General features: G+C 39.5%; 1 protein-coding gene across 2 annotated transcripts in view; it reads left to right on the top strand.

Moving 5' to 3' along the window:
- Window positions 1-430: 430 nt before the first annotated feature.
- Window positions 431-25,683, top strand: part of rab3gap1 (RAB3 GTPase activating protein subunit 1) — a 32,006-nt gene continuing 6,753 nt past the window's right edge. Inside the window, exons 1-22 of one of the 2 annotated variants that reach the window (XM_035612777.2) lie at window positions 431-603; window positions 731-786; window positions 5,024-5,102; window positions 5,214-5,340; window positions 5,542-5,620; window positions 6,778-6,897; window positions 7,282-7,447; window positions 9,696-9,795; window positions 10,701-10,782; window positions 12,423-12,491; window positions 12,945-13,018; window positions 15,279-15,368; window positions 15,613-15,785; window positions 16,770-16,877; window positions 17,501-17,673; window positions 18,401-18,455; window positions 19,036-19,404; window positions 20,124-20,261; window positions 22,809-23,036; window positions 23,495-23,591; window positions 24,540-24,643; window positions 25,259-25,374. In XM_035612777.2, the coding sequence (XP_035468670.2) occupies window positions 586-603; window positions 731-786; window positions 5,024-5,102; window positions 5,214-5,340; window positions 5,542-5,620; window positions 6,778-6,897; window positions 7,282-7,447; window positions 9,696-9,795; window positions 10,701-10,782; window positions 12,423-12,491; window positions 12,945-13,018; window positions 15,279-15,368; window positions 15,613-15,785; window positions 16,770-16,877; window positions 17,501-17,673; window positions 18,401-18,455; window positions 19,036-19,404; window positions 20,124-20,261; window positions 22,809-23,036; window positions 23,495-23,591; window positions 24,540-24,643; window positions 25,259-25,374 (2,621 nt within the window). In that variant the 5' untranslated portion in view covers window positions 431-585. The remainder of the gene's footprint in view (window positions 604-730; window positions 787-5,023; window positions 5,103-5,213; window positions 5,341-5,541; window positions 5,621-6,777; window positions 6,898-7,281; window positions 7,448-9,695; window positions 9,796-10,700; window positions 10,783-12,422; window positions 12,492-12,944; window positions 13,019-15,278; window positions 15,369-15,612; window positions 15,786-16,769; window positions 16,878-17,500; window positions 17,674-18,400; window positions 18,456-19,035; window positions 19,405-20,123; window positions 20,262-22,808; window positions 23,037-23,494; window positions 23,592-24,539; window positions 24,644-25,258; window positions 25,375-25,683) is intronic. The other variant, XM_035612778.2, reaches the window with a different exon arrangement.

Genomic DNA, 25,683 nt, shown 5'->3' with positions numbered 1-25,683 from the left:
AAAAGCAGTCATAGAATACACTAAGACTACTGGACTGATCTTATGGATATAAAAAAATGTAATTGGCAACGATGGCAGTGTATGGAATTTTCAGGTTTCAGAGGTTTGCAGAAATACAAGTCCAAGCAGCCGATGAGCAGTTTCAGCGGGAGACGTTTATTTCGAGATGTGGTTCATAGCACAAAACGAAGACGAATCAAAGTGCATTTTGGGTGTACAGTTCTTTTGTACCCACCATCCACGAAACAGGCCTGAGGTGTCACGTGTTCAATTGTTCACAACAAGGACACATCTGCGTCATCATACTAGATAGCCTCAACAAGACTTTGTTCACATTGTTTACAATCAGGACACATTTCGCCACTACAGCAGCAATGTGTCCTTAGTCATGTAGACTGCCGGAAATAAACAAGAAGAAGAAGAACAAAGTGGGTGGGGGCTCTGGGTGGCGGTAATGCACCTTAACGCTGGTTGCCACCCGACAAAAAAGAGCAGAAGAAGAAAAAGAAGCGGAAGAAGAAGCGGAAGGAGAAGCGGAAGGAAAGCAACAGCAACAATAACAACGACAACGACAACGACACTAGCATGGCTACAGAGAGTGATGTGAGTTGGTTTCATGGATGTTGCCTATCGAGGGCGTTCCTTGAGCCCAGCGATGCAGTGCAGAAGTGCGCTATAGTCAGCGGAACTGAATTCATGATCAACTTGAACCTGTTTGTGTCTCCTCCAGCCCGAGTCAGAGGTGTTCGAGATCACCGACTTCACCACGGCGTCAGAGTGGGAACGGTAGGCGAACTCATTTAGCATTTGCGAGTTATGGCTACGGTGTTCCGGTGTCACTGGTGATCCAGTTAACTGGTGAGGTTCGTTTATGTTCCGGCCTATCGGAACACATTCCGGATGTTTGCTGTTGACGCGAGTCGCAGATTCGTCACATCCATACAAATTGTGGTTGTCACACTAGAACACGGTTATTTAGTCGTTATGCGTGCAGCGTGTTTTTTTTTAAAACCATATAAATAGTTATCAATGATTAGTCAAATGAAGGAGTCATGACTTTGAATTTTTGGGTGCAAGGATTCACAGGATTCACGGTTCGGCTCGATACGACGGTTCGGGATGTTTTTTTGTGATGCAGCAAAGAAGTAGAAATGCCAGAGAAATTTCCTTGATTTAATTGATCAAAACTCACATCACTAACTTTGAACAACGATTGGAGCTATACCTGATCCATCTTCTGAGGTGTCTTCTTAGCAGCATACACAACAAAAGCAGCTCCTTATAAAAAATGTGTAGTAATGTAGCAGTTATGAACAAATAATACAAACGTATTCAGTATTAAACCTAACCCTTGGGACAGTTGGCTCTCTGATTGGGCTTTTTATTCAAAATAGTTCGTAGCGTATGCGTTGCTCCTTGTTTTCGTCTAGTTCCACCCATTGACACGCTGCGTGATCGTTACAGGGTCTAGTGAGATCGGTGCAGTCGTCAATCTACTCGTTTGTTGTTTTCATGCAGAACCCCGGATGTAGGTTACGGGCATTCCTAGAATACTTGTTCTGAACCCGCATACCTGAGTCTGTCATTCATTCTGCCTTTATATCATCCAAAAACATGGTGTCAACGTAAATGAGTGTTGAAAGTAGTATTCCCGCTGATGTAACCTACTCTCATGTAGCAGATGCGGCATACCGCTGTATTTTTATCCACCACTCTCTCACCATTGCCCTTATAATTCACAGGGAAACCAAAGTGGCTCTAAATGCCAGACCTGCTGGTTATTAGAGGATCTCTTATTTCTGGTCTGGTAATGTCATTACTAGCTTAGCATTGCAAGCCTGGAGTGCAATGGAGTGCGATGTTTAGGTTAGACAGCACAGTGCATGTTACGTAGTGTGGCTCTGAGAACATTATATTTCACAGAATGTAAGCTGTATTTTATTTTCAAAATGTAACAGGATTAAAACAAATCATTCAGTTTGTAATGTGAGCCGAACCGAAAGCTTCGTACCGAGTGGTTCAATACAAGGGCACGTATTGTTACACCCCTAGTAATGACAGGGGAGACGAACCCCTGGCTCCGAGAGGGGTTGTTGGCATATGGGATACCAAGCAGTTGTAATTGAGATGATTCAAGGCAAAGCCCCTTCTGCCATTGGGTCTATTTTATTTTTGAGCTGTAATGTTGGTTGCTTGAATGTGTACTGTGTTGTGAGAACTTTCAAAAGTAAAAGTAAAAAAATATTCCAGAATAATTTTTTATTCTCCCACCCAAAAGTTTTCGCTGCACCTTTTGGCACTGCATTAATAAAGCTACTATACCTTTTCTTGACAGTTCCCATATACATTGGTAATTTTTTTTTACATGTTATGTAAATGACTGTTAACAGGAATAAATGTGGTTTTTCATAAAGATGATTCGGGATCTAAATTTAGTAAACGGTAGCCCTTGGTTCGCTATATTATAATCCGTCAAAATCACAATCAAAATTAAAATGCATTTCTAACCATTTGAAAATTAAATTTCAAACTCCATTTGACTTTTCATTTCCAAAGACTTAACCTGCTCTTCTGTGGACAATATGTAAATGCAATAGATGAAACAGGAACCCCAGTCATAGCATTTGAATTTACAGTCTTCTTATCAAGGTGGGTCTTTAGTAAGGACATTTGTATGCGCGACCCACCATAGGTTACCTGACTCACGTCATGCATGATGGTGAAGTCCGTAGCACAGCTACTCCAAGAGGCTGCAGAGGCCATGGATAAGCAAAATTCACCCCATAGATCCCTCGGTTGCGCCAGTGCACCATGCACAGAGCTCCGCAGAGCAGCGCGTGTGTTTGTTTGTTCAGATAAGGTTTGTCAAAGAAAGTGGAAGGAAGAACAGGCAAACTTTCGTGCAAATGACACAAATAATCACAAATTTTTGCTTGCGACCAAACTTGTGAGAGCAAAGCAACGCGAAACAATTTGCATTACGTCCGGTGTGAATGCACCTCAAGAAACTAAATACATTAATATGGGAAAAGAGGCTAAAATGTGCAGTTGTCTGGATAAAATATGACTATTAATTACAGTGTTGGATGGATGTGCAGTAAAAAAGTAAAAAGAATAAATATGTATATACACACTTATCTACATGTATTCATATACAATACCATACATAGATATATTGCACAGGATGAGAACAATTGCACAGGTGAAAAAGACAGAAATTAATATCTGTCTATTGTTTATTGAATAGTTTTTCTTCCTCTTTCTTTAAACCAGCCCAGTTGTATGAAGTGTGCCGTCTGCTGCTCGCTCCCTGAAACAAAACAACAGTCAGTCGGTTATACTTCACACCACCAACACAAGCAGCAAAACATGCACGGTTGGGTTTACCAGTGATCGACTTATTCAGTACGTTACGTTTCTAATGTGCTGGGAACATTCAACTGTCTGACACCGAGCAGTATTCACAACCTGTCATGAGTATTAGCAATAATAATCACCACAGTCGTACATATAAGTTTACCTTTGAACTTGTGAAAGTAGAAAGTGAAGGTTTTTAGCGCTTTGGTTTCGCACAAGTCGGATTGCAGCAGCAGCCGAGCAGAAGTAAAATACTGCAGCTCCGTGACTGTCACACAACTTTACACATAACTATTTTAACAGGAATGATCATGTTTTAAGGCCGCTTGGCTTATTTAACATATGTACCTTTTGCTAGCTAAATGTTGAATTTATATATTATTGAAGCCCGATACTTACATTTAAAAAGTATATTCTCCGTTCGCGTTACTTACAAACTGGCGCGCAATGAATCCTGGGATAATCCTGGGATAGCCTGGGACGGATCGTATCACGATCTTTAGGATAGAATCACAATCCACGATCTGAATCACGTTTTTTCTAACCATTTAGGCTATCCCCCCCAAAAAAACAAGTCAGCAAAACCAAAAATAAAATAACAAGTGAGTTTCTTATGTCAGAAAAAGACAAATAACAATAACATTTATTTTAAAAATAACAGATCCGTTCTTTGAGTTGGACCAGCAGAAGTAGAGGGTACTTTCACTTTTACTTTCACTAAATGTTTTGACAGATCGCTCATGTTACCGACTTTACTTGCAAAACATTTGTTACACTTGTGGCAATGAGTGATTTCTCCATCGATTTAAGGTTCACTCTAATATCGCCACACGGAGCAGCCGGTCTGTTTCTGTGTCTCCACCTGCTGTGTCGGGGTCGGGCAGTGCGAGGTAGACACCCCCCCGCCCCCTTCAGCGGACAAGCTCCGAGACACACAGAGCGATTACAACTGGGGGAAGATTCTTCAATTAATTTCTTCAATACCGTTAGCAGCGCCGAATATGATAAAATATAACTAAAAATGAATATCTGTTGATTGTAATGAATGCATGCACAGTTTTCTGGAACAAGAGCAACTTCCCTGCGATCTGTACGATTCCTCTGAAAAGCAGATCATATGCCAATTAAGATTGTCCACCTCACTTGACGTGGCTGTAACTCTATTCCAGCCACATGATTGGTTTGGCGCGCAATATTCTCATTTTCGAATAGTTATATCGACGTGTCTTAAATTTCTATCAAGTAAAAGTTGTTTCGCGATAATTATCTTTATCGTTTTATCGCCCAGCCCTACTTGGGTTATTTTAGTTGAATATTAAAATTACTTTGAAAAAATTACTTTGAGAAAATTGATTAAGTGTTACAAATTTAGAAATAGAAAAGAAATTAGAATGGGATCTAGTGGAGCGCATACCCCCACCAAGGCCCAACTTTCCTATTATGAAACAGCATTAAAATCCACAACATCTGTTTTTGTTTTTTTATCCAAAACAATTGGCCATTGATATCAGTCCTCTAAAATGCTTGTTTTTCCGTCAAGATCCATGCATTATTCCCTGGGAAATTTATGAAAATGTGAAAGGGTGAAAACATCATTAACTTAACAACACTGTATATCTGTACAATTCCTACTGCTGACAACAAAACAAATTTTATCTGCTTGAAGGTTTGTGTCCAAAGTGGAGGAAGTGCTAAATGACTGGAAGCTGATAGGGAACTCGGCAGGAAACCTGTCCCCAGAGAAGGTAATCTACTCTTTTTGGCCTTAATTTCAGCTGCATAACACCACTAAGCAGTGTGTTGCCAGTAAGTTCTTCATTTGCACTTTGATATGATCTAACATTATTTGAATACAGGGTGAATACACCAGAGGCACCTGGGGGGAGAAGTCTCTGGATATAAGTTTTGCTGACTTTAAGTTCTTCATAACACACTTCTTCCTGAAACGAGAACATGAGAAGGATGATGTGAAGCTTGAAGAAGGTATAGCCATGACTTTTTGCCATAGTATGTAGGTAACCTGATGTTTAAGCATTTGCATTTCAGCTTGACTTAATATTTGAATTTAAGGCTAAGTTGTAACCGAATTAGAGAGTGCATCCACAGAGTTTATCCCTACAATAATACAATACAATAATACAAAACAACAACAACAAGATTTTTGTTTGCTTCTTATCTGTCCAGATACCTTCCCCTTGGCAATGCAGGACCTTCTGTGTATGAACAATGATTTCCCACCTCGAGCCCACTGCCTGGTTAGATGGTGAGTTTAGTCATTCTCGGACATACACCAATCAGCCCTAATGGAAGAGATAGCACAAGAATTCACTATGGAGAAAAAACCCCAGCAGAGGCAGTTAGATGCTTTGGGCAATGTTCTACTTGGAAACCATGGGTCTTGGCATTCTTAATTATGGCATGTACCCCCTAGCTAAACATTGTTGCAGACCAAGTACACCCCTTCGTTGTAGGTATTTCCTAATGGCAGTGGCCTCTTTAAGCAGGATAATGCACCCAGCCACACTGCAATAGGGTTCAGGAGTGGTTTTGGTACCACAATGAGTTCAAGGTTTTGAGTTGGCATCCAAATTCCCTCAATTCAATCAAGCATTTGTGGGATGTGCTGGACAAACAATCGGATACATGGAGTATATTCTGCTAGTGTCTTGGTACCAGATACTACAGCACATTTTCAGAGGTCTTGTGGAGTCCATGCCTTGACGGGGCAAAGCTTTTTTGGCAGCAAAAGGGGGACCTACCCAATATTAGGCAAGTGGTCATAATATAAGTGGCCATAATGTTATGTCTGGTTGGTGTAGTGCTGTATTTCACAATTCTTCGTCTTTTTTTTTTTGATGGGAGATCTTACGTAATTTTCTTTGTTAACCTGTGACAATTGGTTAAGCTGGACTGGAACACTAAAAAAATTTACAATAACAATGAGCATAATAGCATGTAATGATAATATTTTATAAAACTAAAGCATATCAGTTTGCATGTTGGCAAAGAAATATTCACATCCTTTACTTAATTTAAAGTAATAACACCACACTGTAGAAGGCACTCTGTTATAAGTAAATGTCCTGATTGAAAATGTACCAAAAGTACGTAAACTTGTTAGACGTGTTAGAAGTCAAATTACCCAATGCAAAAAATGTCCCCTGCGATTTTTATAATTAATCATTAGATTATTTTTACTACATATTAATGTAAAAGCAGGATTTAATTGTTATGGTTGGTGGAATGTTCATGGTATACTGGAAATTTTCAGATACTGCTGCAACCCTAACACATACATTAAAACAATGACTAGCTATTTTAGAGATTCAAACTAAATTGACCAGTACAGAAAGATAGCAAAGTACAGAAGAATATGATGCTAATATGTTTGTTCTGCTGTGACGGTGTCTGTTTTGGCAGGTATGGTATGCAAGAATTTGTGGTCATCACCCCTGGAACCAACTGTGAGGCCATCATCAGTGAGTCAAAATGCAATCTGCTCCTCAGCTCCATCTCCATTTCCTTGGCCAACAGTGGTTGGTGAGTGGCATTCACATATGACTTGTCTCATAAATGTATGCAAAAGGGCTGTGCAAAGTAGAATTTAATGATGGATAGATACACCGCTCCAAAAAAAATTAAGGGAAGATGAACAAACGATTCATGTTGAAAATCTTCCTGTATGTGACAGAAAATGCGGTGAATAGCATCACTGTATGAATGTGTATGAATGGGTGAATGTGACTTGTACTGTGCTTTGAATGGTTGATATGATGAGAAAGCACTGTATAATTACAGTCCATTTACTATTTACAGTGTGCAATGTGTAAGAAAGTGAACAGCTGTATGAACCAGCATTAAACCAGCAAGACTGAAAAATTGCAAAACCGATGAAATCAAACTCCATTTTCTATCTGTATTCAGCCAGGTGCCCATGTTCGTCCAGATCCAGCAGAAGTGGAGACGGATGTATGCTGGAGAGTGCCAGGGGCCAGGTGTGCGGACAGACTTTGAGATGGTCCACCTCAAGAAGGTGCCAAGTCAGTACAACCACCTGTCTGGCCTGCTTGACATCTTCAAGTCTAAGATGGTAAGTCCTATGGAACAAGTAACGTGAAGAAAATTATTACTAGGGTTGGGGTTGTTAGGGTTAGGTTTCGGGGCGCCCCCCCCAATTCAATGATGTGGGAAACACTGTATTCCATTACATTCAGCATACGCCTTTGTACAAAGCGACTTATAAGACATTAAGTGCATTCAACCATTAAGATATTACCCGAAACATCAACAATCAATAGAGTACATTAACATTTGTCAAATAGGCAAAAACAGCTTCAAGTGCTCTTTTATTTTTTTTATTTTTTTTTTGTGGACATTTATGTATTTATGGTAGCAAGATTGAAGCATATTGGACTTGGCACATACTATGCAAAGAATACATTGTGGACACTATGGGATGCAGGTCAGACAAAGGCAGACAGTACAGAGGGGAAAGAAAAAGGTAAGGGAGACATTAGACATTGTACTCTGACATCGATATATTTTGGCTCCTGAAATTTTTATTTGGCTCCTAAATACTTTGGGTTTAGGAGCCAATGGCTCCTTGATATTTTTTTTTGTCTCGAGCCCTGTATAATAACATCCGGCTATTGTGTGTGCTCTGCCATCGTGTCTGAACCCAGCACGTTGTTGTTGGTTTAAAAGCCATAGACGGCTCATTGCGCAACGTTCCCAAGTCATGTCTGCCATCTTGTTTCTCCTCCCCTTTTCATGCACACACGCCCGTACCTGCACGCACGCACACGCACAAACACTCTTTTGCTTGTTATGTCTTTTCATATGATTTTCATATGATATATGATTTGTAGTTAAGCGTATGAAAGACATTTATTAAAATAAGTTGTATTGTACATTGATATTGCTATAGTTAATAAATGTTGTTATATTTTAAAGAGAAGTTCGTTATTTGCATGCACATTGTTATAAAGGCTGGTTGACAGAGTCAGTGCTCGCATTCACACCTTTGGTTCACTCCATAAATGCTCACATCTACAAGATATGACCATTTTTGGTGAACACCCTTAAATTTTGATACCAAATTGACTATTTGGTTATTGGTCCCGGTTTCCGGGTGGTGCCCCGTTGCTTTCAACATTTATTAATAAGCTTTCTTGATTTTAATCATTCGAAATTATCTTTGATATTGTTAATTATTGCTAATAACCAAAGTAGCTCCTATCACTCCACAGAAATCTGGAAAAGTAGGGGTTGGTTAGTAACAAAATGAGTTTGCTTGCACCAGTCTACAAAATTAATTGAATATGCCAATTAAGGAAATGCAGGGATTATTTATCTGTCACCGCATCACATTTCCATCAATTAGGGGTTCCCTTCCATTATAAGACAACCAAAAGTAGGTTTAAATGAAAGTCTTTTCATTTGAGGACCAGATAATAATGTTAAACCTTCTGTTCTTTTGTCAGTTCTGAATCCACATTACAAGCTGGTGAGGGAGATTAAGATAACAGACCAAAATTCTTTACATGAGCCTGGCATGGATTTACATCTTCTGTTTCTCCATTATTCATTATAAAAAGCTTTGCATAATCCACTCTATTTTTTGAAATATTTTCACGAGCAATGATGTAAATGCAACTTGTTGAAAATCATTAATTTGGATTGAAGAGTTTTGTAGTGCATCCACAGATATGACCTGTACTAGGGGCCTACCTAATGTAAAAAAGTTGGTTCTCGCTGGAGAGACATGGAGAATCTTTCCAGTATTTATGTACAACATTAAGGAGGCTTTAGCATTGGTATTGGCTGTTAAGCCTTGTGATGTTTATGTGGTAAGTAATGACATGAATGTGGTTTATTCAAACCACAATCCATTCCCTGGCTACTCTAGCATGGCAGTGTGTGAGTGTTCAGTTGGAGCCTGGTGTTGCAGCCACAAATTTGGTGCATATTTAGAGGCTTGAAAACGTCAAGGTTCATTCGATCAACATGAGCTACAAGTGCAAATTGTAGGTGTTGTGCACACAACCTGTGGTTATCTAAAAGTGCACTTGCTACACTATTATTGAGCAGTGAATTCGAGTCTACCAAGAGGGGAAAAAATCCCACAAGGAATTGTGATGAGTCTGATGGAGTCCATTTGTCCTGTTTAGTTTTTTACTAGAACAGTTTTGTCAAAACTTGCTAAAAAGGTACATAGAATATAGTAATATATAGTATTTTTCAACAAAAGCATCTTTTGCAGTATAGACAGTTTAATGCGGAAAGTATGTAAACCACACAACAGCTTTTTGTTTTTGTTTTTTGTGTTTTTTTCTCAGGGTTGCAACCTGTCCCCTCTACCTCCAGTCAACATTGCAATCCGCTTTACCTACATTCTCCAGGACTGGCAGCAGTATTCATGGCCACAGCAACCTCCAGGTATGCACATATGGAACTAGATCATGTGATTACATTAATATCAAAAATTGCAATGATCACATACTGTTACGGCCACAAAACTGTTACTTCTGAAGCACTTGTTGCGTGACTCCCTGTTTTACTCACAGGCAGAAAACACTAATTGATCAACTCTATTGACAGTAATATGTTAGCATTTCAGATACCCATGAACAGGGCTGTGCAGGTACAGAAACAAGCTTCACAAAAACTCTAAATTAGATTCTGCATTAGTTAGAATTAGATTTAAAAATGAGAAAAAAATCCTATGCATACCATAAAGAACCTATCGCCTGTTTTTCTCATTTTGGCCTGTGTATTGTGAAATACAAAACATAAGTAAACCTATGTTAAGTCAGACACCGGTTGTCTTACTTCTCTGCCACTGAATGTTGTAGCTCCTTTAGAGTCATGGCCTTCCTGACTAGTTTTTGTCACTTTAAGTGGCAGTAAGCGATTTTTGGAGAAAGCTTGTCTCTCTCTTTGTTGTTGTTGTGATTTTGCTGCTCTGGCCGGGCCGAGAAGCCTCGGGTATGGAAGACCGATGCGCTAACCACTAGGCCAAAGTCATAGCTTTATTCACTAACACGTCTTCTATAGGGGCAGTGATGTTTACAAACCGCACATGCAGTGTTTGTCTGGTGGGGTCCGAGCCATTTTTTGTTTATGATTTACAGAGCCAGGACAGAGCCGAAAACCCTGTTTCTTTTTCTGCGTACACAGAACCAACAGTTAGCGAACCGTGGGGAAATATTTGCTGATTTTTACAAAACTTGTATTGCCTTAGAATCGCTTATTGCCCCTTTAATCAACAGTGCAGTGCAGCATCTTTTTTTCCACTTGTGGTATATTTTTGATTTATTTTAATTTATTTATTAATATTGCAGACTTTGACACACTTCTTGGAGGTGAAGTGGGAGGAGTGGAGTTTGGTAAACTTCCTTTTGGAGCCTGTGAGGAGCCAATCAGGTAAATTTGTCAACTTTGATTACAGCACATTACAGTACACTACAAACAAAACTAGTATTTCCTTGTTTTACCGGGTTTTTAATACATTCAGTTCCCAACAGTATTTGCAATAAATGTGAAAACTTTATCATATATAGGGGTGCACCAATTGCAATTTTCTTGGCCGATCCAGATTGCGATTTTGTAGTCTAACCTGCCAATACCGATTTTTGACGATTCCGATTTTTTTCACCCCCTTAGAAACTATTATTCACAGCGTACACAAACATTCTTTGAACTTTTCTTTTTTTTTTGAACCAAACTATAAAACAAATTAGTATAAATATTTGTAAAACTTACTTTTTCAAAATGTAACAGGTGAGGTAGTCTAAAATAAATAACAGATTACAGTAGCAGCGCAGGTGAAGTGCGCATGAGGGGTGAAAAAAATTGTGAGCCGGTACTTTTATCGATAATACTTATCAGTCCGATACTTTAACAGTACTCCTCTCGGTTCTTGTTTCCTTTTTAGTAGAAAAAATGAAACCAAATGAGAATAAAATGGAATGGACAAATGTTTTGTTTATAGCACTGAACTCTGTAAATTGTTGAACACTGAACAGCTCTATTTTGAAAAAATAATTAATGTTAAGTACATGATGTTGTATGTTGAATGATGAGAATAACATAAAGCCTGTCAAAGGAAAAAAGTAACAGAACTATAAATATAGACAGACTGTTGTACTCTACTTTTAGGGTTGTAAAGGGTTGTAGGTTTTTCACTATGAAAATGTCACTTCTCCTCAGTCATCCTCCCACCAGCTGCAGCTGTTGTCCCTGACTGGGACCAGCAGATCTAGACTTTACTCTTACTTTCACTTTCACTCAATATTTCACGGATCACTCATGTTACCGACTTTACTTGCAAAACATTTGTTTCACTTGTGACAACGTGCGTCTCCATTCATTTTTTTTTTCAACAACTAGACGTTCATTCTCTGCCATCATTACTAGGAGCAAGTGAGTGACTACTAGGCGCAGTGAGCGCTGGCCACGCCCCCTTCACAGCGCAGGCTTCGACACAGAAAGTCAGGATTGGGAATAGCAAAAATTCATCATAGACAAATTAATTAATTTCTTTAAGACCTTAGCAGCAATGGTAATGTGAATCACTGACCGTGACCATAGGCCGTGACCATAGACCGTGACCATAGACCGTGACCATAGACCGTGACTGACGCTGCAGGGCTGTATCGCGATACGGTCCTGTGTCGGCTTCAAAATAAAAGTCAACTCACGTTTGGCCAGTTAAATGCTTGTCTCACGGATTACAGGGGTTGGTAGAGAAGTACGGCCGAGCACAGATCACGGCAAAATAAGACAATCGGCGCCGATCGATCAGTGCACCCCTAATCATATATGATAGGGTTGTTAATTTAGATTTTTTCCCCCCTCATCCATAGCCAAGTAAACCAACTATTAACCGTTAATTGATAATGATTGTTCAATTTTATTCAGAATGGTCTGTGACAAATGTAAAACAAGTAAAAATCGAATGAATCTATTCATCTGTAAATTGGTCAAAATACTTATTGCTGGTCAAATGTTAAACTGTTAATAATGAACATCAATATGTAAAAATCTGTAATTGGCTCTCGTAGTGAACTTCATCTTGCAACCACTTGGCCTCACCTGACAGAAGGCATAGTTGTGGATAATGAAGTCTACAGGTAAGAATGGATGGATTTTCCTTTCTGCACTGTCTGTAACTTCCACCGCACCACATTCTTCTATCATTGTGTTTTTGTGTACTAGATTTCATATTTTTTACTAAAAAATATCTATTGTATATCCTGTCCAAAACTGAGAAAAATGTCAGTCTCATTTTCTATGATAAATAAGAAGCCAGAGTATTTGGTACCAGGTCTGACATTTCTCAAAACAGTTCATCATATGTACTTCATTTTAGGTGCACCTAAAATGTTATGGTAGTCAAGGCCAACTGTCCTTTTTAGAAATGGTTTGATAATAAACAAAACAATGAAAATCGCCTTGACTTATTTTTTTTAATAAATTGTGATTTTGTGATTAAATTTTACTAGTTTGTTGATCTTGACAGAAATGTGAACCAGCCACTGGCTGTGGAATATAACCAAATCTGCTCTCTTTGTGTGACTTGGTAGTGACCTTGACCCTCTCCAAGCTCCTCACTGGTCGGTCCGAGTCAGGACAGCAGAAAATCTTCATTGTTTACTGGGTAAGATGAATTCCTTGGTGTCCAATTGGAACTTCCAAACCCAATTTCGGCAACTATGAAAATAAAATAGAAAAGGCTTTGAGATGATATAGTTTCCAAGACGAAAGTGTAGTGATGCCTTACCTTGTGTTGTTTCAAGCCACTGAAAGTTTACAGGGAATAACTGGAATGATCTTAACCCAATCATGTTTTTTTTCTTCTTAGTTATTTTTAAACTTATTTTTTTTTCTTAACAGGTTTTGACAACACAATTTCATTGTGCTCTGCACGTGTTACAGCTAATGAGTTATGACTATCAAAATAATAAAATATTAACATTAAAATGATTAATATTAAATAACAAATGTAATTCATAGCTGGAATTTAGGGCAGACATCAGACCCAGGTGTGAAAAGGTGGAGGACCATGGGAGTCCTGAGTTCCCTTACTTTCCTTTGTCTTTGGAACAAAGGAGCATGTTGTCACATCCATTTTGTGAGGGCTGAGGCCAAACGCCGATCATCAACACTGACATTCCTTCACATCAAGATTCCCCATTTGTCAAAGAAGCCAAATCCTGAGTGAGAAAGATCAATTTAATTCCAAGTTGGTAGTTGAGGACAAATGTGAATACAATTTTTATCATTATTAGAGGAGGAAAAGCTATTTACAGTATCGTCAAGGGTGTTAAATCAGGAAGAGCTGGACTTGGTTGTAATTTTGTTGAAGACGTTTTACCTCTCACAGTGAAGTGGATAACTATGACACACACACACACGAACACACACACACACACACACACACACACACACACACACACACACACACACACACAGACACAGACACAGCTGGCAGAGGCAGTATGATGCTTTGGGCAATGTTCTGCTGGCAAACCATGGGTGCTGCCATTCATGTTGCAGACCAAGTATACCCCTTCATGGAAAAGGTATTCCCTAATGGCAGTGGCCTCTTTCAGCAGGATAAAGAACCCTGTCAAAGTGCAAAAATGATTCAGGAATGGTTTGAGGTGTTTAATAGGCCTCCGAATTCCCCATATCTCAAGCCAATCAAGCATCTGTGGGATGTGCTTGACAAAAAAAGTCAAATCCATGGAGGCCTCAACTCACAACTTACAGGACTAAAATGATCTGCTGTGAACGTCTTGGTGCCAGATACCACGGTAATCCTTCAGAGGTTTTGTTGAATCCATGCCTCGACCGGTCAGCTGTTTTGGTCCTTCACAATATTATGCAGGTACTCATAATGTTATGGCTGATCGATGAATGAGTGGGAGTTTCATGCTGATTAGATGATCAGCTGCAAGTATTTCACTTACAAGTTACTAGTACACTAACTGTATTAGGAACACCATACTAATACTGTGTAGTTCCTCCCTTTGCACTAAAAACAGCCAGTTTTTTTGGCGTGGAATGTACTAGATCAGTGTTTCTCAACGGGGGCGGTACCGGGCGTTCAGAGGATGAGGGAGGGCGCTGGAAGCAATACTTTGGAAAGGGGGGCGTTGAGGTGCCCTTGAGGGGATGTTATTTTAAGGCCAGCTTACACTTTAAACTACTTACAAAAAACAGTGGTAACACTTAAACCTGCCAATGTACGCCACTGCAACTGGAAGAGACGGTGTATCATAACTCCTCTTCTCTTATGTGCTTCTGTCTGCTTCGTGTGGCGCAGCTCCGTGCTGCCTTCACGGGAACGGGACATCCGAGTTTCCTTTTAAAGGAACTTCGCACTGCAGCGTTATTAAACGGTCTTGTCGTGAACTTTAAAGTCTTCATTAAACATTATTGTCATCATGTGAAGTCCACTGCTCTCTGTCAGCTAACTTCATTCATTCCTCATTATCTCTTCTCGCTGGGGGCACTTGGTTATTTCACCTTGCTGGAGACAAAAAAAAAAGTTTCTCCGCATTTCTTTGTTATTCAGTAGTGTAATTCAAATAACATTCATACTGGTTAAAATCACCAATTGACAGTCCTTCCAATCATTGCTGAGCAAGAGCTCTGTGCAAAAATAATTAAAGGTCTGAACAGTAGTAACAAAAATGATAATCATCATGACAATAATAATACTTATAATAGGGCCCACAATGTGTCAAGAAAACATTCCTTACACCACCACCTGTATGATTTTGTATCTGTGGTTACAATGCTTCTAGCCAGACAAAATATTAATTCTGTAATTTTTTTGTTTTTGTTCAAAAGCTGTGTGGGTTGTGTGATAATGTAAAAGATCTTGAACTATTTTTAATTTCCCCATGCAGGTGACTTACTCACAGACTTCTTGAAGCTCTGCAGGAGGAAGGAGTCCACAGAAGAGATTCTTGGAAAATTGATTGAAGATGAGGGCAAAGGTCAGGTTACCGGCTGTACTGTTTAACACTGGAGTGGATGGCATGGTTTCTCATTTCTAATATCACGGCGCACACCATATTCTAAAACATGGAGCCAACTACCTCCTATTGCTCATCTCCACAACTCTAAATGAAGTGTTTTACTCAGAAACACAATATACAAATACATCATTTACACAGTATTGAATGATAGTTACTCATTGCTTAATGTGATTAACAACAATTTAATTTTTTCCACCTGTAGAAAATAGTGACATCAGCTCTGCTTTATCCAAGCTGACGGAGCCAGCAGCTACAGTACCGATCTCTAAACTATCCGTCTCCAATATGGTGCACAGTGCCCGAAAGCACATCCGACGCCGCAGGCGCAATGACGAGTCACCACTCAACACTGATATACTCAATTCTGTCCTTATGGTAAGGGTTTTTCATGCTGACTGTTTGATATTGGTATTATTGTCACAGAAAAGAATCATGACAATGGGAACTACTGATGAAAAAACATTATTACAGCCCCACAGGAGTGTCTGTTAAAGATACCAAGTAAAAATTTAAAAGAGTTTATAATAATATATATATAAGAAATTACAGATTAAGTTTCACATAAGCGTACCATGTGTTTTCCTCGCTATACTGTTAATCTTTCAGACAGTGGCCCATTTCCAGCTCATTAAAGCGAACTTCATGCTTGACAGTATTTTAATATTTAAAAGCCTTGATGAAGTTCATTTTTGATAAAAAATTGTCATTAGTATTTTAGCCATTGTGTGGTTTTGGAGGTCAGTGGACTGATGATTTTAGATGTAAATTTAAATTAGCAATGGAATAGAGTAGTGGTTAGGATAAAGACTTGGGGACAGGTTGACTGGATTGGAATTCTAATTGAAGCTATTACAGATTTAATAATTTATTGCTTGTAAATTGAAAATGTATAGAGCAAAATGAGATTAATAAGACAATAATGCCTTGTCTAAATTTCGATCCACAACTGCCAAATTGTGGTTGGAATTAGAAAAAAAAAGTGATAAATAAGGTCTTCGATTTTGGGCTAATAAAGCAAAGTGTAGGGATAAAATCACTAATTGGGGACTGGGTAACATGGGTTTGAAAATGAATCTGGATGTTTGTTATTCATTGGTAATGCATTGGTATTTAGGTAAGAAATTGATAAAATTTTGCCTAAAGCTGTCTTTGCTCCAGCTCCCTAGAGAGCCCAATTGAGCATGAAAGGTATTTTTCTTTATTCTAAATGTCTATATAACACAAAAGCTGGGTTTGTCAGAAATAAGAATGGCAGGCGAGGAATTTGTAAATTGGCAGATTGCTGTTATGTAAATGTGTAACTAAATTTCACTTTTATAGTTTAATGTTTATTTATTATCTTATTCTTGTATGTCGTAGTATCTCTTTCCAGACGCTGCTGTGGAGAGGTCATCGGAGAACCGCAAGAATAAAGCTGCAAAGGCAACCTGCTCTGAGAAATCCGAACAAGATAAAAACTCTGACTATGTATGTTTGCGCTTTTACTCCATTTATTACAACTCGATTGAAGTCCTTAGATGTCACCACAATCACCAAGGGTGTCAATCAAGTCAGGTTTTTCTAGAATACCAGATGAATGTTTGAAATAACAAATGGCACATATGTAGCAGACCCCAGCCAGACATTAGTGAAGCACACTGATGTTTCCAGAAGCGTTTATTTATGTTCAGCAATCAGCCTTAAATTAAACATACATTTGCTTTCCTCTCCTTCATACCCTTTCTTCAGAAAACACTGTTAAGTGCCATTTACACAAACAAATAAAAGCTTGCTCATCAAAATAAAACCTTATCTAAAAGATAAACATACTTGAGACCTCAGCTTAACACGGTCCTTGCTCTGTACAAGCGTACCATATGACGCCCCAGCTACACACACCCCACGATCGCTCAGCTCAGATCAGTTATCAAGTGCGTACACGCACGCACAAAATGTTACCAGAATGGTTGAATAGGTCGAGAATATAATGCACAAGCAATGTGGTGCTTGTGCATTAGTTGACCCCCCCCCACACACACACACGTTCAAGTCCTGCTCTAAAATATTTCCATGGAATGATACTGTTCATTTTTTATTCGCCACTTGTCCAGAACCTTTACCTCCAGCTAAAGTCAGCACCCAGTGACAGTCTGACCTACCGGTTGGCACTGTGTGTGTGTTTGGCAAACTACAATCATGGTGGGCTGCGGGCTGTTGCCCACCTCTGGCAGGAGTTTGTCCTTGAGTTGCGCTACCGCTGGGAAAACAACTACCTAATTTATGGGTGAGTACAACACACGCGTGCTGCTCTTGAATTATTGGCTCTCGGCATTGCTTTATATATTTGGTTTAAAGGTGACATATTATACAAAAATCCCCTTTTCAGTGTTTCTGCACATAAATGTCTGTGGAGCCTGCCAGCCGACAAACTGTGAAAAAAGTCCACCCTGCTGTTTTTTTGTGAGCTGCCTAACCCCTACACCACTGGTTCAGATTTCTCTCCCACTGTCATGTCACGGTTGGATTTATTTGGGGTAACCCCGCCAATCTGAAAATCTCCACTTTTCTGGTAAAGGGGCGTGACATTTCCTACACATTTTGAAATCGGTTGACCAATCACAGTAGACTGGGTCAGCTGGCCAATCAGAGCAGAGAGGGGTTTTTATCGGGATGAGGGGCTAAAAGAAATCCAGGTGTTCTAGACAGAGGGTGAAAAGAGGAGCTGCAGGAATGGGCAGTATGTGAACACTGATGCCTTTTATGAACCTAAATATGAGCATAATATCTCTCCTTTAACATTTTGAGGTCTGCATCTCAAAGGACATAGTCACAACTGCCTTGTTACCAACATTGCCCTACCTCGTACAATAATAAAAGTTGAATTTGTTTTTTAATTATTTTTGTAAGACTGTACTAGTGGAAGCAGCTTGATAAGTAGTTTCTCAATCTATTTATACAGCCATGTTCATTCATATCCATCTCATCTTCACCTTCTGCTTCCTAATCTGCAGACTGACTGGTGGACCTCCTGATCTTCGCTGTTGTCTTTTGCATCAGAAGCTCCAGGTAGCCATTTATGTAATATGCCCAGTGTGTTTGAACCATATGAGTGAATGCTACACACAGTCTTGCGGCTGATGGCTCCAGGTATTTAATTGAAAAATATCAACACATTCTACAAACAGATATGAGAGCATAATCATAGCTATTTGTTGTAAATACATTTTCTTTTGGAGAGAGGTTAGGTCTGAGTGTGCACCTTAGTCAACAAACCCTGATAACTGCTCTCAGTCTGGCCTGACAGAAGGCAAGTAAGCATAAGCTGTTGCTAAAACAGGCTGTGCTGGATTTTTACAAAATGTGTTTTGCTTTAGAATCGCTAACTGCCCTTTTAAGTTTAAGTTTCAAAATCTAACTATAATGCTGCCTGCAGGAAAACTGAGAGCCCTCTTTCTTCATATCATTAAACTTGCCAACACATTGCTGCTTTTTTGCAGTGGCACCATTTCTGCTTGCTCTTTCAATAATGCCTTTCTCTTGGGTGAATAAAGATTGCCCGACTGACTACAGGCCTTATTTTAACAAAGATATGGTAGGCAGTATTGTTCAGTATGCCATGACTGAAGGGGCTTATGTTCCTACCTAGATGCTCAACTGCTGTATTGAGAGGAAGAGAGCCAGAGATGAAGCTCGGAAGGTGCTGGAGGGAAACCGAGAGAGAGAGCGCAGGGTGTCTGGTGGCTGCCAGAACAGCTCTCCCCTACCAGAGTCTCCAATGGTAACAACAACTGCCTCCACCTTAACAAGGGAAGTGTCACCGGGAAAATCCTGGGACTCTTGGAGCGACAGTGAGGATGAATTCTTTGAGTGCCTAAGTGACCAGGGGGAAGTGGAAGCTCCACATACTGAGGGAGAAAAGGATGGAAGTAAAAGTAAAGCAGAGGGCAGACTGCACCCTTTTAACAACATGACTCTACTCAACTCTACAGATCTTCTCTATGTTCCTGTCACACAGGTTTGTGTCTCTCTCTGTCTGCATCTTTCACTCACACACTTTGTTTAAGTGAATACAGTATGTATCAATTATTTATGAATATAGGTGTAATATTTGTATATTAGCACCAAATATTTCTGTATTTACAGTATATACTGTATATTGGTATTATCTTATCATTTATTCCAAATAGAGCATATAATGAAAGGACAATTATGTTTTACATATATTATTGGTTTATAGATGTAAAAAGGAGATGGCGATAAAAGTAATAGGGGGATTTGTGTGTTATAAGAGTTGTATAGTTAATTTTTCACTTTTTTATAACTGAAGAAATATTTTACCACGTGAATAAGTCTTAGTGTTTGAATATGTTAAAACTGAAATTGAAAACAAATTGTTATCATTTGTTACATTTATCGGTTGTAACGCTGTTCTGTAATTAGTGAATATACTACTTACTTGACACATTCAACTTTATTTGCTGCCCCTAAATACAGATAGTTCAAAATATTCATAATTTTAGCTGCAACTTAAAAAAAAGTCAAGAAGTGCAAGTCTTTAAAATAAATAAGTTCATGCTGTAAAAAATATTGGACATACTCCACTGTCCAGTTTGCAAGAGTTGTTATACTGTACTATATAGTGTGCTGCAATACATCACTTACATTCCCATTTACAGTATACACTGAAAAAGTCAAATTAATCTGAATCTGCTCTTTGTGGGTTTTTATTTGCAGGAACCTGCTCCCATGACAGAGGATCTCTTAGAGGAGCATTCAGAGGTACTGGCCAAACTGGGCACATCAGCTGAAGGTACTCATCTCCGTGCCCGGATGCAGAGTGCCTGTCTTCTCTCTGACATGGAGTCCTTTAAGGTTAGAACTGCCTGCACAGTCTTAATTATTTTTACAGTATATAATTAATTTTACAATACTATTATAAAATTGTTTAAATTTATTACCCTTTATTGTCAATATGTGTCATACTCCCCACAATCTGCTAGGCTCTGTGTATCCTGAAAAAAAATCAGTTGCTGGATGGTTAATGGTAAAGTCTGATGTACCACTCAAAATACAGTCACATTCATACTGTGTTGCTATATACCACGCTTTTTTTCTGTCAGATGTTTCAGTAAACACCTGAGTCAGGGTCAGGGTTAGTAGTAGGGCTACTTTTACAGACTTTGGAAACCACAAATAATCCTGAGTTTACAGAGCGAAGTGATCTACTCGGATAATATGGAACTATGAGCTCTGTAAGATATGATGGAGCTTGATTACTAAGGGCTTTGTAGGTGAGTAGCAGGATTATGAATTCTATTCTGATTTTTATAGGAAGCCAATGCAGAGATGCTACAGATGAATTTGCATTCCCTGCTGAAAGTGCTGTTTGAATGATGATTGGCTGAAAAGTAACCACTGTGCCTCGGAGAAAAAACCGAATGCTGCTATTCATCTAATAAGAAATGGCTACAGGCAGACAGATCGAAGGATCTGAACCACATTGCAGAGCCTGTATGCAAAACTGGGTGAAATAACATTACATTCATTTAGCAGAAGCTTTTGTCCAAATTCAATTCAATTCAATTCTATTTGTAAAGCGCCAAATCACAACATACAAAGTCTCAAGGCACTTTAGATAGGTCAATATTACAATATTCGAATCGGATTCAAGCCACCACCGGCTGTCGGTGCGGAGGAATGGTGTAATGTGGGAGAACTTGCTTAGGTTGGATGAGCTGCAGAGGTCGTATTGCACTGCAGACCATCTAGGAGGCTGTTGCAGTAATCGAGGCATGAACAAAAGCCTGCACCAATACCTGCATTGCCTTCTCGTGGGGAACAGGGGCATCCTCCTGATTTTGTGGAGGATCTGCAGGAGCGGGTCGTCACTGTGATGTTGGCAGCGAAGGACAGCTGGTCGTCCAGTGTTACATCGAGGTTCCTTGCAGCTTGAGCTGGAGTCACCACAGAGTTCTCAATGGCGATGGAGTGGTAGTTGATGGGAGACGCCTTCCAGACATCCTGAGATCCGTGCTGCCACCTTGGTTTTAGATTGTGGAAAGGACCAAATGACTTTGGTGTCATTTGCATAGCTATGGGAAGAAAAGTGTGAGTGAATGACAGAGAAAAGAGGATGGGGCCCAGGACAGAGAACTGAGGGACCCCAGTAGGAAGGTTCCTTGGTTCAGACACAGATCCTCTCCTTTCCTCTTGGTTGAAGTTGTAGCAGTGGAGGTGAAGCCCATGTGCAGGAGAAAAAAAAATTGTGACCCGGTACTCTTAATCAATGCTGCTTATCGATCCAGTACTTTAACAGTACTCTTATCAGTTCTTCTTTCCTTTTTAGTAGAAAAAAAATTAACAAAATGTGAAAAGAATGGAATGGACAATGTTTTGTTTCTCATATTGTACCCAGTACATTGTACACGAACAGCACTATTTTGAACAAATAACTAATATAAAGTACATAAAGTACTGAAGAGGGTGAGAGGGGATATGGTCTAGGGGACAGGTGGTGGGGTGATGGGATTGACTAATTATCGTACCTCACTGGGAGGGAAAGGTTAAAAGGAGGATAGAGAAGGTGATGAGGAATGAAACAGTCGTCAATTCAAGACATATGTAAACTTAATACAGCTTTGGAGCAGTTTCTTTCAATTTGCTTCTAATTTCTTGTTGGAAGTAACCTCTGTTATATACAGCTTTGTTAGAGGTTAAACATTCACAGCCTTTATCTATCTATCGGTGTGAGCGACCGAAAGAAGAGTAAGAAAGAAGAGTAAGAATAAAACTCTAAATGTTACTCAGTGGCCCTTGTCTAGTTAGGGGCTAACTAGTCATATGGGCTAGTCTATAATGACAGTGGGTAAGGTGTTTTGTACACCGGAAAAGGATAAGTTATGGGGGCATACCCTGGCAAGGCTAACAATTTAGCAGAGCTTCAAAGTTTGGCAGGTTGGAATGTGATTTATGTGTGTGAGCATAGACAACCTGTGTTAATAGCAGTGCGGCCTGTTAGATCTCACCCACTTGTGATCTTTACGCAAGGTTGTCAACTAGACCGATTTTGAATGGTGGAAGGTGGAGGAGTTGACCGGCCACGCAACTGGGTTCTTGTGGTTTTTAATTATGAGATAATCCCTTTTTTTCTTCTGAAATCACTTCTTTCTTTGAATTCATATTGCTTCAATAACAGTCAAATCATTAGCTTCTGACATTTTGCGGGGTTGAATCATGTGAGTCAGTCCAGCCTCTGTATTTTCACAGAAAAATACTTTTTCCACTCCTGCTAAATATTTTATGTCTTTGCTCATTACATGGCTCTTGATAAAATTATCCCAATGAGATTCACATGGATGTATTTTCTGATTAAAATTTAAATATAGATTGAAATAAAATATGTTTCCTGTCTTTCCTCAGTCAGCCAACCCAGGCTGTGTTCTGGAGGACTTTGTGCGCTGGTATTCACCCAGGGATTACATTGAGGAGGAGGTAGTCGATGAGAATGGTGACACAGTGGTCAAAGGCAATCTAAGTCCCAGGATGAAGATCCCAGGCAACATGTGGGTAGAGGCTTGGGAGACAGCCAGGGCTATACCTGCACGCCGCCAGAGAAGACTTTTTGATGACACTAAGGAGGCCGAGAAGGTAATTTAATGTAGAACTTGACGACACACATACAACTGTCTTTCAGTATGTTCAGGAAAGCTTTTCCCTGAGTGGATATACCCCTTCTCGCAAACATCTCTGCCACCATAGGTCTCACACAAAACACAAGACAAATTAAAATGTGTGATACAGCCCAGCTTCTGTCACACATGCTTTTCAATAGTTCTTTGGTGACAGCTTCTTCTCTCTTCTCCCTGGTTCATTCATGCAGCCACCTTTAAGGCAGGGGAGTCAGCTGGTTCTATTCACTGCCCTGATGCAGCTGGAGGTGCTCTCCTGAGCCACCTCTACGCTCCCACCTTCACACCCCTGTAAAAAACACCTTGAAAACCAGTGACCTTTATCAAGGGTCATTCTGTGTCCTGTGGGAGAGGAGCAAGGTATAAACAGGCAGATGAATGGGAGAAACTAAGATTGTGTTTTGATTGCCTTTTTAGGTTCTGCATTATTTGGCTGTGCAGAAACCTGCGGACCTGACCCTCCATCTCCTACCATGTATACTGCATTCTGCTATTCTGAAGTTAAAGGAGGAAGGTAAATCACCATATATTTTTTGTTTTAATTGTCATGATAGCAAACATTAAAACGTGAACTGGAATGTTATCGAGCCAAACACATAATAAATGAGAATATTTTCAAGACAAAAAGCGCTAATTTCATATTTATTTGATGAATAAATTGAACCTTGAAAGTGATGGAATTTTTGTAAAAAATTGGCACGTCATCTTCTCAAATCTTAGTCAATTTAGAACGCTGCATTATATACTGTATATACTCCTGTTACTCTCTATAAATACCCTAAATCATAGAGAAAGGTGTACCTTTTAATTTCAGAAGTTGTCATAGGGATCGAATGCATTGTTTGACGTCATCTCATTTTGTCGCTTTGTTTTTGAAAACGCACAGTCTTGGTTGGGTTTTAGGCACATAATGGAGAGCAGCACAGAAAACATGGTAGGGTTATTAACTTCTTGGGTTTTTTGGACTCATTTTGGTGCAGCACTACCCAGTGTAGTCAATTGTGCAAGGCGACGACTTTTTTTGAATGTCCGTCGCGGGGAACAGTCGCATATAATTGATGCTCGTACATGTGCAATTGTGCCGTGCTGAAGGCCACCTCTTAACCGGGCCTAGGCCTGGAAGTTCGCCGTGCCCAGGCACGGTACGTTTGAACTCACACTAGTCAAACGAACTGGACTTTAGCCGTGAGTCGTGCTTTGGCATGATACGAATGCTAAGTGTGAGTGTACCCTAAGGGTTCTCCTTTGTTTTTGAACAAATGAGCATGTGGTTTCCCTTCATTTTGTGAGGGCTGAGGCCCAACAACTGGAAAACAACATTTAAAAAAAAAAAAATTGGCTTCAGGAAGTACCACAGCACTGAGTCTACTGAGTCTAATCCTGTCTCAATATTGTCACAACTTTTATTGATCACTTGCTTACATTACAATTATCTGTCTCCTCTTGATCTTCTCTCTAACAGAGTCAATAGAAGACATTCCATCAGTCAAAAAAAGCATTCAACAAGCTACATCTCAAGCCAGCAAGCTGCTACAGCCCCACAACTATGACTACAAGAAGTTAGAGGTCAGTGACTGGCCAAGGTCAAAACATAACTTTAAATTATTCAGAATCTCACACACTGTCACTAGTTCTCAGTTTACTTAAAACCTCTGGTCCCCAAACCTTCATCAGACAGAACACCTGTATTTTGAATTGGATTTTTGAATTTTTTTTACAAATATTAATTAGAGCTGAACTAAGTAATCCACTTTTTTTCTGTCCTAATCTTTTATCTGCGGATACAGACACCAAAGCTCTTATTTTCTTGAAAAAAATTATTATTATTGGTGTTATAACTGTTGTTAGTACGTTTAAGGTCACATGAGGCTGTAAGAAGCCACGCTTCTTTTCAAAAGGGCAAAAATATGGAAGCAAATCTGTCTCACCAGCCTATAAGATTTAGAAGGCTTAGCATTTCTACTACTGAATATTTCACAATTCAAATATTTTTAAAATCACCGCTTCAACAGCATAGTCATTGGGTTCAATTTGCTTTTAAATGTAACATGCTGAAGTACAGATGAACATGAATAATCCCGATACATTTATATGGACTGGTTAATACGGTGGTGTTAGAGCCATCAGTTCAGTTCCTGTTCTGACAGCATGTGTGTGTGTGTTACCTTTCTCTGACTGCAGGATTTCATCAACCAGTTGATGACCATGGAAATGGTCATCACCCAAGCTCGCTCACTCAAAGCCAAGTTTGCCGTCAGTGAGGATGAGAAGGGAGGGGACACTGATGAACTAGAGAAGTAAGTTAGCAATTGCTTTATTAGAGCAGCATTTTGGTCAAGAACGGACCATTTACAGCAAGTGGTTTTATAGTTATGCAGAAATGGCTCTGCGGTTCTAGGTAGAAGTGTTCTGAGTAACTTAATCCCCCCTTAACAAACATAAAGGTACATTAGATCTTAGGAGGAGGAGGTTGGAGTAGTGGAGGAAAATCTGAAAGTTTATATAATGGCAATGCTGTATACCTGTGTGAAAATGACAGGATATTACTATAACATCCAATAAAGCTATTCGGCAAAGCTATGTCAGTGACAATTGTAAATGGATGG

Source organism: Scophthalmus maximus, chromosome 16 (assembly GCF_022379125.1).
Source record: "Scophthalmus maximus strain ysfricsl-2021 chromosome 16, ASM2237912v1, whole genome shotgun sequence".
In the NCBI taxonomy this organism is placed as follows: domain Eukaryota; kingdom Metazoa; phylum Chordata; class Actinopteri; order Pleuronectiformes; family Scophthalmidae; genus Scophthalmus; species Scophthalmus maximus.
Note: the sequence above shows the minus strand (reverse complement) of the source record. Positions and strands in the feature narration are given on the sequence as shown.